The 13123-nt window shown below is 43.8% G+C and overlaps 1 protein-coding gene across 1 annotated transcript in view; it reads right to left on the bottom strand.

Moving 5' to 3' along the window:
- DNER (delta/notch like EGF repeat containing) overlaps positions 1 to 13123 on the bottom strand; it is a 372368-nt gene that overhangs the window by 21256 nt on the left and 337989 nt on the right. The window contains exon 11 of the mRNA XM_064286606.1: positions 4411 to 4542. Within this exon, the coding sequence (XP_064142676.1) occupies positions 4411 to 4542 (132 nt within the window). The remainder of the gene's footprint in view (positions 1 to 4410; positions 4543 to 13123) is intronic.

Below are 13123 nucleotides of genomic sequence, written 5' to 3'. Positions count from 1 at the left end.
AACAGCAACTAAACACTAGGCACATCCTAGATTGTTCACATTTATTGTCTCAGTTATCAAGACCTAAGCCTCAGAGACTTCACTTCCTTACCAAGAAATAAGGACCTGAGCTGGAATTCAAAACCAGAACCACAGAACTCCACAATCTATGGTCACATCCTTTCCACTCAATCAGGCTGCCTTCCCCATATCTAGCCACAATCGCTTCCCAAGAGGTAACTGGTAGGATGCAATCCTGGTGTTCAAAGTATTTAATACAGTATAATAACCGTAAATTTTTTTTTTTAATAACTGTGGATTAAATGGGATTTTCGAGTTACCCTTTGGCTCCAGCACCACTGCTTCAAGGGGAAAAGTTTTGTAAATGGCAAATAGCTAATTTATAAATAAATGCTCATGAAAAATTAAAATAACAATCAACCAACTGGATCAAAATATTCAGTGCACAAACTTGGCAATTCCATTTTGAGAATTTAATCCTACTGATATTCTCATGTAAGTGTGTACCAAACCAAAGAACCAAACCTGCTGCTGTCGAGTGGATTCCGACTCATAGTGACCGTATAGGACAGAGCAGAACTGCCCTATGGGGTTTCCAAGGAGCATCTGGCTGATGAATTCGAACTGCTGACCTTTTGGTTAGCAGCCGAGTTTGTAACCATGGTGCCACCAGGGCTCCTAAGTGTGTACAAAGATGCATATATAAGAATGTTCATTCCAGTATTGTTTTTAATAGTAAAAACATGAAAATAGATGATCTATCAGAAAATAGATGATTAATCACAGGCCTGATTAAAGAAATGATGGAGTATCTAAAGAATGGAAAAAACTATGTGGTTTTTAAAAAATGAGGTAGATATACCAACACCAACATGGATAAAAACCCAACATACATTATTTAGTATAAAAGCAAGACACTGAACAGTGTATATATAGAATAGTACCATTTGCATGAGAAAAAAGGGGAAACATATTGACTGAATATATCTGGAAGAATACACAATAAGCAGTTGGCAATTGTTATCTTTGGGAGTGCAGGTGGGTGGAGAGGAAGATTAATTAATTTTATCTAAAAAAAAAAGCTTATAAAAAAAATGAGAACCAAAACTATTTGTATGATGACTACTTCATATAACAAAATTATTTGATGGGCTTCTTTAACTATCATTAACCTCTGTCTATTCTGAGGTCAAGAGGGCCAAGATATCACCTATACAGGCCATCATTCTACATGCTTAGATTCACCACCCTGACCTTATACAGTCCAAGCATCTTCCACATGGTTTTCTGGCCATGTCAAAGGGTCACAGATGCTCAGAGTCAGAAAGAGACTTCAGAAGCCATGGGTCCCACAACTCACAGAAGCCAGGAAGGCCTCTTAGAGCTTCTCGGAACTGTAACTGCCCAGACTCTGTTTCCACCCCTGACCTTTTGTCCCATTCCATTTGATTCAGATCCAAATCTCTAGAAACTGGCCTATGATTACAGCTACGTGTCATCTGCAAACCTCACATGCACGTTCTCTATTCCAACACCCAGGTCAAGGTTGGAAACATGAAACTCTGAGCCTTGGCAGAGTCTAATCTGCTGTGATATTTATTTTGATGTCTTTAGCCTAATGGACAGGTGCAAATGAGATAACCAGAAGGCAATGCTCCTTTGGGCAAGCAGGGAGCCTGGGTGTGGACCAAGATATCTGGTGGACTCACTGCACTCAGCCATCCCAGGATGGCCCAATACCCCAGGGGAGCTCACTCTGCAAGCAGAGTCTAAGTAGACAATGGCTGAAGGCTAGCCCCCACCTCCCGACACCCCCGGGAGTGGTTCAAAGCATAAGAACTACAGTTATTTAGAAAGAAAAAAGAAAGGACAACCAGCATTTATTTAGCACCTACTGCATAGCAGAGACCTCCACATTTGCTCATTTAATCCTCACAGCAATCTGAATGGAAAGCCTTCCTATCACCATTTACAAGTGAGAAAGACAAGGCTCTGAAACGTAAATTTGTTGGTCTGGGGACACATAGCCAGCTAGCTAGCATATGGCAGAGCTAGAATTTGAAGACAACTCTGATCTTTTTAATTATCCTATGGAAACCCTGGTGGTGTAGTGGTTAAGAGCTACAGCAGCTAATCAAATGGTTGGCAGTTCGAATCCACCAGGTGCTCCTTGGAAATCCTATGGGGCAGTTCTACTCTGTCCTACAGGGTCGCTATGAGTAAGAATCACTCGACGGCAATGAGTTTGGTTTGGTTTTTTACCCTTGTATACCTTTTGCCTACATTATCATCACTGGCACGAAGTAAAATTTAAGTTTTTTTTTTTTTTTTATAAGATCTTAACCCCATGGAGCACAGCTCTACTCCAACACACACGGGGTCACCATGAGTCAGAACTGACTTACTGCCAAATGATTTGGAAACCCTGGTGGCATGGTGGTTAAGAGCTACAGCTGCTAACCAAAAGGTCAGCAGTTCAAATCCACCAGGCGCTCCTTGGAAACCCTATGGGGCAGTTCCACTCCGTCCTATAAGGTTGCTATGAGTTGGAATCAACTTGACTGCAACGGGTTTTTTGTTTTAATTTTGAAACTCCTGTGGGCAACCTACCTGTATGCTCCTGACATTTCCTCTTATCTACGCTCTCCTATATATTTATCTTCATAAATAAGAATTTAAAACTTATAAATATATATATTACACTGCCCCAAGGCATGAATCTTTCATTTCATGGAACTACCAGTCTTCAGAATGAAACTTGGTACCATTTTATGGATACATAAACTAAGGCCCTGCGCAACTAAACGCAGTCACACAGTGAGTCCCGTGGCCAGTGCAAGAACCAAGGTCCTGCTGATCCAAGTCTGGCATCGTTTCTACCAACATATTCCACCAGACCGGACTTTCAGTCTTAACACCTTACACCAAACCTCAGCCCTTAGCATTTTCACCACTGGAATCCTTTTCTCTCCCATCTCTTCAATGAGAGAGCATTCTTCACCCATCGTTAGCAGGGAAAGTTGATCTTGAGACCATTCCATATAGGATCATTTTGGAAGGTTGAAGAGGAAACTTAAGAATATCCTCTTTCTCTCCCAAGTTCTGAACCAAAATAGAAGATAGAAGAGTGAGCAGATAAGAGCCACAATAGCACCTTTGTTCCTGGTCAAGTTGATGTTGGAGACATGGCTCACATTTTTGGACAAGGGGGTTTCCTACATATTGGAGAGCTCACTATCCTTAGAAACCTTGGTGGCATAGTGGTTAAGAGTTACAGCTGCTAACCAAAAGGTCAGCAGTTCGAATCTACCTGGTGTCCCTTGGAAACCGTATGGGACAGTTGTACTCTGTCCTATAAGGCCACTATGAGTCGGAATCAACTTGACGGCAACAGGTTTGGTTTTTTCGGGGGTGGGTCCTCATCCTCAGACACACACTAAGAATCAGACAAACCCATCCAGCCACAGGCAGCGCGGCAGCACCAGGAGGGGCCCGTCTATAACACTTAGGGAATGGAGGAGCGGAGAGAGCAGACAGCCCGCAGCCCCCAGCTCCACAGACAGGCAGCCTCTGCCTAGTGTCTCCTTCCAAACTCACACAGCGGATAAGTTGTCCTTATCTGATGGAGAGTAAAGGAGGTGGTGAGAGGGGCAGGGGTGGGGGGAGCTCTTTCCCATGAAAAGGAGCTTCTGGAACCAGGAAGAAGTACGCCCCCCTAAGTAGTGTGTTTACATTTCTTCTTCCCTGAAAGATCAAACTGCCCTGATTAATTTAAATAAGAAACCCCTTTCAGAGTTGAGTTTTATAAAACAAGTGAAAACTCAATTCCATGTCAGTTCTCATTTCCACCTCAATCTCAATAAGCACATTAAAAAAAACCAAAAAGATGTAAATTCTTGATTAGGACATTTTCAAACTTCCCCTAGTTCATCTTGAGAGAATGCGAAGCTCTTGGCTGCTCAGAATGTTTTTCGGATTTTCTTTTCAGGTCGTCCTCATTGGACTTTTTCTCCAGGCAAGAGAAGGGACCTAGTGTATTTGAAGATACTTGTAGACAGAAATGCAAAGTGAACGTACATTCTGTTGTTGTTTTTTTTTTTTTTTTAATTTTCAGCACAAAGACTCTTTTTGATGCGATGCTAGTACTTCTCTGTGGAACACATTTTTGGCTGTCTTAGAGGCAGTGAACTCTGGATGACATCTCAAATTATCTTACGGTGGAAAGCCTGGTGTGGGATGCAGGAAGCAGTGAGCCCGAGTACTAAGTGGGGACCTGGGAAACCTGGGTAGCTCACTGCCTTATCCGTAATATGGGCCATGGGGGCTGGGTGGCAGTCACCGTCAGTATCCTCTCCTTGTTGAATGAGAATAAAATGTTAAACAACAGCGGGGGACCTCAGAAATACTTACGGATTTCACAGTTGGCTCCAACCCAGCCATGTGGGCAATGGCAGGTATAACCATTGGGCTGGTCCAGGCAGGTCCCGGCGTGATGGCAGGGGTTACTGTCACATTCGTTTATATCAATGTCACACTCTTCACCTAAGGAGATAAAGAAAGCAGGCATTGATAATCCTGCAATAATAGCTCTGCTGCCCATCATTTCTCTGGAAAAACAAAGATCAGCCTGGGGTCATGATCTTCAGCCATGGGGCCTGATTTGCTTTTTGTATAAAGTACAGAAAACGAGGCCTGGTGGTGCCAACAGTTAAGCACCATCTGCTAACCAAAAGATTGGTGGCTTGAACCCGCCCAATATCTCTGCAAGAGAAAGACCTGGCAATCTGCTTCCATAAAGATTAAACTAAAAAAAAAAAACCCAACTCACTGCCACGGAGTTGATTCTGTCTTCTAGCAACCCTATAGGACAGAACAGAACTGCCCCGTAGGGTTTCTAAGGCTGTAATCTTTACAGAAGCAGACTGCCACCACATCCTTCTCCCGTTGAGTGGCTGGTGGATTCCAACCTCCAACCATTTGGTCGGCAGCCACGTGCTTAGCCACTGTATCACCAAGGTGGCCTGGAAAACCCTGTAGGGCAGTTCTTCTACTCTGTCACTTAGCGTTGCTATGAGTCTGAATCAACTACACAGCCCCTAACAGCAACATAAAGTACAGAACCTTCACAAAATTCCAAACAAGAGATCTTTTATTTAAGTAAAACTAAAAAAGAAAAAATAAATTGGTGTTGGTGAAAGAATATCCTGCATAGTCTAGTAAACAACTTGTCAACTGAAGCTGGCGCGGTGGCTTCACTAGGGTTTGTGCCACCCAGTGCAGTAACTCATGGTGTCACATCTCCCCCGACCCCGTGGGTGGGTGTGGCGGGCAGATCATGGAGGGGGGGCCAGCCCCGCCCCCCCAGGGCCAAGCACCACGCCTTGTAGCCCCGCCCCAGCCCTGCCCCCTATTTTCAGAGCTCCAACCTCCCTCATTGGCCGAGATGGAGACTCTTCTCTCCTACCAATGGCGCTGCTGCAGCGCTACTCACACCCTGACTGGTGGGTGACTTGGGAGGGTGGGGGTGATGAACTACCACACTGGGTGAAGGCTGACACCAACCCTAGTGACACCACTGCCTTGGTGTCCCCTTCCCCAGGGCACCAGCCTAACAGCCGCCGCTGAGAACGCCAGTGTCATTTTGGTGTCATCCCCTCTGAGAGGGGGGTGCAGTCTGAACACCTTCTCCCCACCCCGTTGCACTTCCTAGTGACGCCACTGTTCTCATGTCTGAATGAACTTACAAAGTTCATCAGGAAGCTAACTTAGTTCCTCATTTTACTGAAGAAGTCTATTTCAAGTTTCATCAGCTGACTCTTCTTATTTTTCTGCAACTACATAAAGCTGAAAACTCAGTCTGGTTTTTTGGTAGCTAAGTGTTTGAGTGTGTGAGTCCGGATGCTTGAAAAGTTTGGTATTTTTCTGGAATGTTCTATCTAGGAATAGCTATGTACCTAAAAAAAAAGCAGTTGTCGTTGAGTCGGTTCAACTCATGGTTACCCCATGTGTGTCAGTGTAGAACTGTGCTCCATAGGATTTTCAATAATTGATTTTTCAGAAGTAGATCACCAGGCCTTTCTTCCAAGGTATGTCTGAGTGGACTCAAAACCCCAACCTTTCAGTTAGCAGCCCAGCATGTTAACCATTTGTACCACCCAGGGACTCCTAGCTGTGTATGTAACCTGAGTCAATTATGAAAATTGACTCCACTTTCCAAATGTCTGTGTATTCTTCTTGGGGGGGGGGGGACTCCAATACCCAATGAGAACAACAGGCTCAGCTAAGGAGAGATAGTTGTGAGGTCTGGGGTTAGCCTGAATCTAAAATAATCTTCCCAAGGAAATTTTGGCCAGATGGAAGCTCACGCCCACCCAGAGTGTCCTGCCCACAGAAGGAAGATTGTGACCCTATGTTGTGTGATCTCCTGACCCTGCCTAGACCCAGGTTCTCAGGGCATTCTTGCCCCCTCGAATGACAACCTGGTTTAAAGTCACAAACCAGAATGCAAGATCAGTGTCACTGTGACTGAAATATCAACTTGCAGGAAACAGCTTGTTAACCAAAGTTACAGGAATGTGCCCATCTTCAAGGGAGCTTAAAGCCATCGCTATGAATCAACACAAAATACGTATGATCCTTACATTTAGAGGTAATTTGTGCAAGCTGAATAAAAGAGGGCACTTCAAGCCTAGGCTAAAAAAAAAAAAAAAAAGTCTGAAAATGAGAAAAAGAAATTCTAACAAATGTCCTCGTTTGCATAATCCATGGAGAGAATGATGAAAAAATAAAACTCCTAGCATTGCTACAAACCCATTGCTGTCTAGTCAATTCTGACTCATAGTGACCCTATAGAACAGAGTAGAACTGCCCCATAGGGTTTCCAAGGAATGACTTGTGGATTTGAACTGTCGATCTTTTGGCTGGCAGTCTGAGCTTTTAATCACTGCGCCACCAAGGCTCCAGCATTGCTATAGTCATAGGATAAAGCAAAGGAATAAAATTAAATATTCTGTCCATTTTCAAAAGGCAACGTTTCAGTGTACATTTGGATAATTACTTCCAAGCTTACCTAATTAGCATTAAAGTGCTTTTCTATCTGCTCCTGGTTTGCCTCACATTTCCAAAAGCCACCATATGTCACACGCAGACCATTTCGGAGGCGAAATCTCACACTAAAATATTTTACGTCTGTTTCATTTCACACTCTTTCCATACCTGGCATCTGACTATTTTATTTTTAAAGTGAAATCTGTCAAACGTAACATTTACAACTTGTAGGTCCTACTGGGCTTATTGTAATTCAGGAGTGTCTAAGTGGATTTGTTTCCTGCAAGAAATAGAGTCATTTGCGTCAAGAGAAAAGACAGGAAATTTATTGCCTCTTACTAAACTATTTCAAAGGTTGTCCTTCTATTAATGGGGCGAGCGCTCTGAGTGGAAAAGGACGTGGGCTAGCTAACCTATTACGGCATTACATGGCAGACCAGCTGAAGAGACACAAACAAGAACATGCTGAGAAATGTTAAAAGGATGAAATCAGAGGCCTTGACAAATATACATCAGCACTACTTTTCAACCATTTAGGTAGGCAAGCTTAATTAAGGTATTTACTGAACAATAGCCGTCTTTAGCAGACCATCTGAACACTGTAAATTCTGAAATAAGATGTCCTGCAAACTTTACAGCAGTCGCCACAGAAACAGCCTGTCTTTTCCCTCTTTCTACAGCCTGGGAAAACTCAAAAGCCTCACTCTGCCCCATGAAGTCCAATGTCAGTGTCCAATCCCCTTGATCTGCAAACCCTGGGCAGTCCTAGAGCTGTTGGTCCAGTCCATCCAGGCCTACTCTGGGCCAGAGCTCCCCCAGGGGGTAAGTGACAAATTCAGGGTCCAGAGCAGCCTGACTATGTGCATTGTTTCTTGCCTCTCTAAGGGGCTCTAACATAGTCTGGGGAAGCCCAAGAACCCTAGGACTGTCTGTTCTTGGGGGCCCTGTTGGTGCAGTGGTGAAGCACCAACAGAAAGGTGAGAGGTTCGAACCCACCAACCGCTCCAATGGAGAAAGATGTGGCAGTCTGCAATTTACTTAACAGCAATGGGTGTGATTTGGTTTTGGGATCTGCTAGTTTGGAAGGATTTGGTAGGAATGGAGAACGGTAGGAAAAATATTGAACGAACTCTTTCTGCAGATGTTTAGCAAATATCTAGGATCGAAACCCAAAAAGAACAAACCCATTGCCATCAAGTCGATTTCGACTCATGGCTGCCCCGTGTGTTACACAATAGAACTGCTCTATAGGGCTGCAGTCTTTACAGAAGCAGATCACCAGGCCCTTCTTCCGAGGTGCCCCTGGCAGGTTTAAACTGTGAAACTTTAGGTTTGTAGATGACTACAAAACATTTGTGCTGCCCAGAGACCTTATCAATGACCCAGGGCCTCAATAATTGAGGCCCAGAGAGAATACCAAACCTATCCCCATCTGGCTTTCACCACCACAGTGTTTTCAGAGCTGCATCAGGGATTAAATGACACAAGTTAATGATATTAACTCCATGCCTGTCAGGGGTCCAACAAGCTAGTCACCATTTCCCCAGCATAGGTGCCCCGGCAGAATGCTGGAGTGGTGTGCCATTCTCAGACACCTTTAGATTTAGGCTAATGGCCTATTTTTGTCCTAAAAGAAGTACAACCAGAATGTTCCTTAAAAGCAAGGATGGCAAGACTATGTCTCACATACTTTGGACATGTTATGAGGAGGGATCAGTTCCTGGAGAAGGACATCATGCTTGGTAGAGGGTCGATGAAAAAGAGGAAGACCCTCAATGAGATGAATTGACACAGTGGCTGCAACAATTAAAAACAAACAAACAAAAAAACAATAGGCTCAAGCAAAACAATGATTGTGAGGATGGTTCAGGGCTGGCAGTGTTTCGTTCTGTTGTACACTGGGTAGCTTTGAGTCAAAACTGACTCGATGGTACCTAACAACAACAATATCAATGGCCTATTTTATAGACCAACAAGCCCACACTTCTGGTTGATTCCATGATTTCCCAGTGGCTCTTAGTTTGAGGCCTTTACCATGCCTCGTGCTGGTGGTAGGATGACCAATGATGGAGCCACTCAATGGACTCTCCAACCAGAAGAATCTCAAAGAGAACTGCCATTCTCTGCCTTACAATGGTGTTGTCGTTGTTAGGTGCCGTCAAGTTGATTTCAACTCACGTCGACCCCATGTGACAGAGTAGAACTACCCCATAGGGTTGGTGGCGCAGTGGTTAAGAGCTTGGCTGCTAACCAAAAGGTCAGCAGTTCGAAATCACTAGCTGCTCCTTGGAAATCCTATGGGGCAGTTCCCCTCTGTCCCATAGGGTCGCGACGATCAGAATCGACTTGACGGCAACAGGTTTGATTTTTTTTTTTTTAATCTTTACGGAAGCAGACCACCAGGTCTTTCTCCTGCAGAGCTGCTGGGTGGGTTCCAATTGCCAACCTTTCAGCTGGCAGCTGAGAGCTTAACCATTGGGCCACCAGGGCTTCTTACAATGACGGTGCTTTTTCCCTCATTCTTATGCAAGGTGTTTGAATATGTATCATGAATCCTGGAGAGCATGTTTGGTTTCATTCTTGTTTCCCCCGATTGAGAGCATACAGACAAAAAAAAAAAACCAAACCCAGTGCTGTCGAGTCGATTTCGACTCACAGCAACCCTGTAGGACAGAGTAGAACTGCCCCATAGAGTTTCCAAGGAGCACCTGGCAGATTCGAACTGCTGACCCTTTGGTTAGCAGCCATAGCACTTAACCACTACGCCACCAGGGTTTCCGATTGAGAGCACAGATGCTTCCACATGCATTTCTTCAAGACCCCAACATCCCATTTCCAAACAATTCGCATTCCGGTTTATTGGAGGAGTTCTTAGTATATGCTACCATCTTTCTTTACTAACAGTGGCCTTAATAAATCAGTAGGCTTTCTCTGGCCTGAGCCAGCTGACTGTTTGACTTCCTTACCTTTTTCTTTTTTTTATTACGTTAGAGTTGGAGCAAAATCAATGACTTTTAAATTGTTGTTGCACTTGAATAACATTTGTGAGGAGAATACAAACTGAAATTTCTCCTTGACTAAGGTTGAAAATCAGGGCCTGAACTTTAAATATTTTATCATTTCCTTTTGACCTGTTACTTTCTAAGAGGCAATATGCATAACGGGCATCACGTTTGGTAGTACTTATGCAAATTTACAATGTGCTGTTTAATTCCACAGCCTTTCCTCGGATGAATTCGGAAATGCAAAGGACAAAAAATCCAAGTCACACTGTGGTTAAGAAATCCTCAGGTTAATAGGGCCTGTGCGGAATGGTATCAGTTACAATCACTATAATGATAATACCTAGTATAAACACACTGCTACTATGGAACCCTGGTGGCGCAGCGGTTAAGAGTTCAGCTGCTAACCAAAAAAGGTCAGCAGTTTGAATCCACCAGCCACTCTTGGGAAGTCCTATGGGACAATTCTACTCTGTCCCATAGGGTCACTATGAGTCGGAATCGACTCAAAGGCAACAGGTTTTTTTGTTTTTTTTAATGTGCCAGGCACTGACCTGGGTGCTTTAATTGAGTTTACAGTAGAGAAACCTGGCAGACACCACCTTATCCAAGAAATCGAAGTGAACATTATCAGTAATGTCACAAATTGATGTCATGTACCACTTAATAGGAAACCCTGGTGGTGTAGTGGTTAAGTGCTACAGCTGCTAACTAAAAGGCTGGCAGTTCAAATCCAATCAGGCGCTCCTTGAAAACTCTACAGGGCAGTTCTACTCTGTCCTATACGGTTGCTATTAGTCTGAATTGACTTGACAGCAACGGATTTTTTTTTTTTTACCACTTAAACGCATAACCTAATCTGATCATGCGGAACCATCGGACAAACCCAAACTTAAGGACGTCATACAAAATAACCGGTCTGCAATCTACAAACGTGTCCAAGGCATGAAAGCCAGGAAAAGGATAAGAGATGATTTCAGACTGAAGGAGACATAAGAGACGTGACAACTAGATGCAACATGAGATTTGGAACTGAAATCCTTTTCTATAAAGTATATTATTGAGAAAATCGACAAAACATGAATAGGGCTAGAATATTAAATGGTAGTAATGTTTCAATATTCATTTTTCTGATTTTAATGGTTATTTTGGGGGTACGTGTGAGATTAGGAGCCCTGGTTAAATGCGCAGTGGTTAAATGCTCGGCTGCTAACAAAAAGGTTCGCGGTTCGAACCCACCAGCCACTCCATGGGAGAAAGATGTGGCAATCTGCTCCTGTAAAGATTTACAGCCTTGGAAGCCCTATGGGGCAGTTCTACTCAGTCCTACAGGGGCACTATGAGTCAGAGTTGACTCGATGGCAATGGGTTTGGGTTTGGGTTTGGGTTTTGATATAAGAGATTGTCCTTGTCTATAAAAAATAAGGACATATTATCAGGAGAGACCAGTCCCTGGAGAAGGACATCATGCTTGGGAAAGCAGAGGGTCTGCGAAAAAGAGAAAGACCCTCAATGAAATGGATTGATACAGTGGCTGCAACAACGGCTCAAGCGTTAACAACTGTGAGGGCGGTGCAGGACTGGGCAGTGTTTCCTTCTGTTATACACAGGGTCACTATGAGTCGGAACTGACTCAATCGCACCTAACGACAGCAACCTAGAAAATAAACATTAAAGAATTTGGGGGTAATGGGTATCAGGTTGTCCACTTCAAATAATTAAAAAAGAAATTTCCTTTGTAACGTAATTCCAACTTTTCAGTCAGTGTGTGATTATTTCTCATATATATACATATATATAAAAGTGTGTGTGTGTGTGTGTGTGTGTGTGTGTATTCATACACATAAATATATGGTTCCCTTGGTGGCACAAAAGGTTTGTGCTCAGCTACTTACCAAAACATTGGCGGTCTGAATCCATTCAGAGATGCCTCAGACGAAAGGCCTGCAGGTCTACTTCCAAAAGGTCACAGCTACTGAAAACCCATGGGACAATTCTACTCTGACACACATGGGATCACCGTGAGTCAGAATCAACTTGACGGCAATGGGTTATATACATACATATTATATATACATACGTGTGTGTGTGAGAGAGAGAGATCTCACCCAGCAGACCCAGCCCACTGCTGTCGAGCCCACTCCCTCTCACAGTGACACTGCAGGACAGAGTGGAACTGCCCCATGGAGTCTCCAAGGAGCACCTGGTGGATTCAAACCGCCGACCTTTTGATTAGCAGCTGTAGTTTTAACCACTACGCCACCAAGGTTTCCAGAGATCTCACATATATGAAAATTAATTGCTTAAGTTAAAAATTAATTAAAAAGTTAAGTTAAAAATTAGTTGTTTAAGTTAAAAATAAACACCCAGAAGTAGTTAATACTTCATCAGCTTCTCTCATGGAACACTAGTTCTCAGGATAGAAAAGGCAGTTTTTCAGGGAAAGGAAAAAAAGGTTCCATAATCAAATATATTTGGGAAAGAGGCAAAGGCAAATAAGACCTGTCAGAGTCTTTAACACACTGACATCCTTCATGAATCTCCATGTGGTGGGTACCGTGTCCCATATTTATTTGTTCACAGAATCCTTTTCCCACGGAGCATCTCATGAGATAAGTGTTCTGTCATCAACAGCATGACTCTCCAACATCCTCAGGAAATATTCTGTGATTCTCTGCAGTCTGAAAAACTACCAGGATTGACTAGAATTTCAAAGATCTGTAAGGTGACATTTGAGCCTACTGTAATGAAAGAGACATATTGCTCCAGGTGATTGGGGATGAGTATCGAAAAGAAACGCATAGGGGTGGACTTAACTTACCGGGCAACAGGGGAGGATGGGAGGTGGGGCCTGGGGGTAGGAGGGCTGGGAGGTAAGAGATAGAGGGAAAGAACCTTGCAAGGAGAGCCTACGATAGTGAATGTAGGGATCAGGCAGAGGGGCCCAGGACAAGGCTGGAGACACTGCATGGGGCATGTGTTTTTCCTGTGGGGTCAGTGCCCACCTCTTCTGTGGGCACCTTCTATGCCAGCCTTTGCCAACATGCAAGCCAGAGTGACCTCGTACCTTGGGA

Source organism: Loxodonta africana, chromosome 6 (assembly GCF_030014295.1).
Source record: "Loxodonta africana isolate mLoxAfr1 chromosome 6, mLoxAfr1.hap2, whole genome shotgun sequence".
NCBI lineage: Eukaryota > Metazoa > Chordata > Mammalia > Proboscidea > Elephantidae > Loxodonta > Loxodonta africana.
The sequence above is the reverse complement of the archived record's forward strand: the minus strand, read 5'-3'. Positions and strand labels throughout refer to the sequence as shown.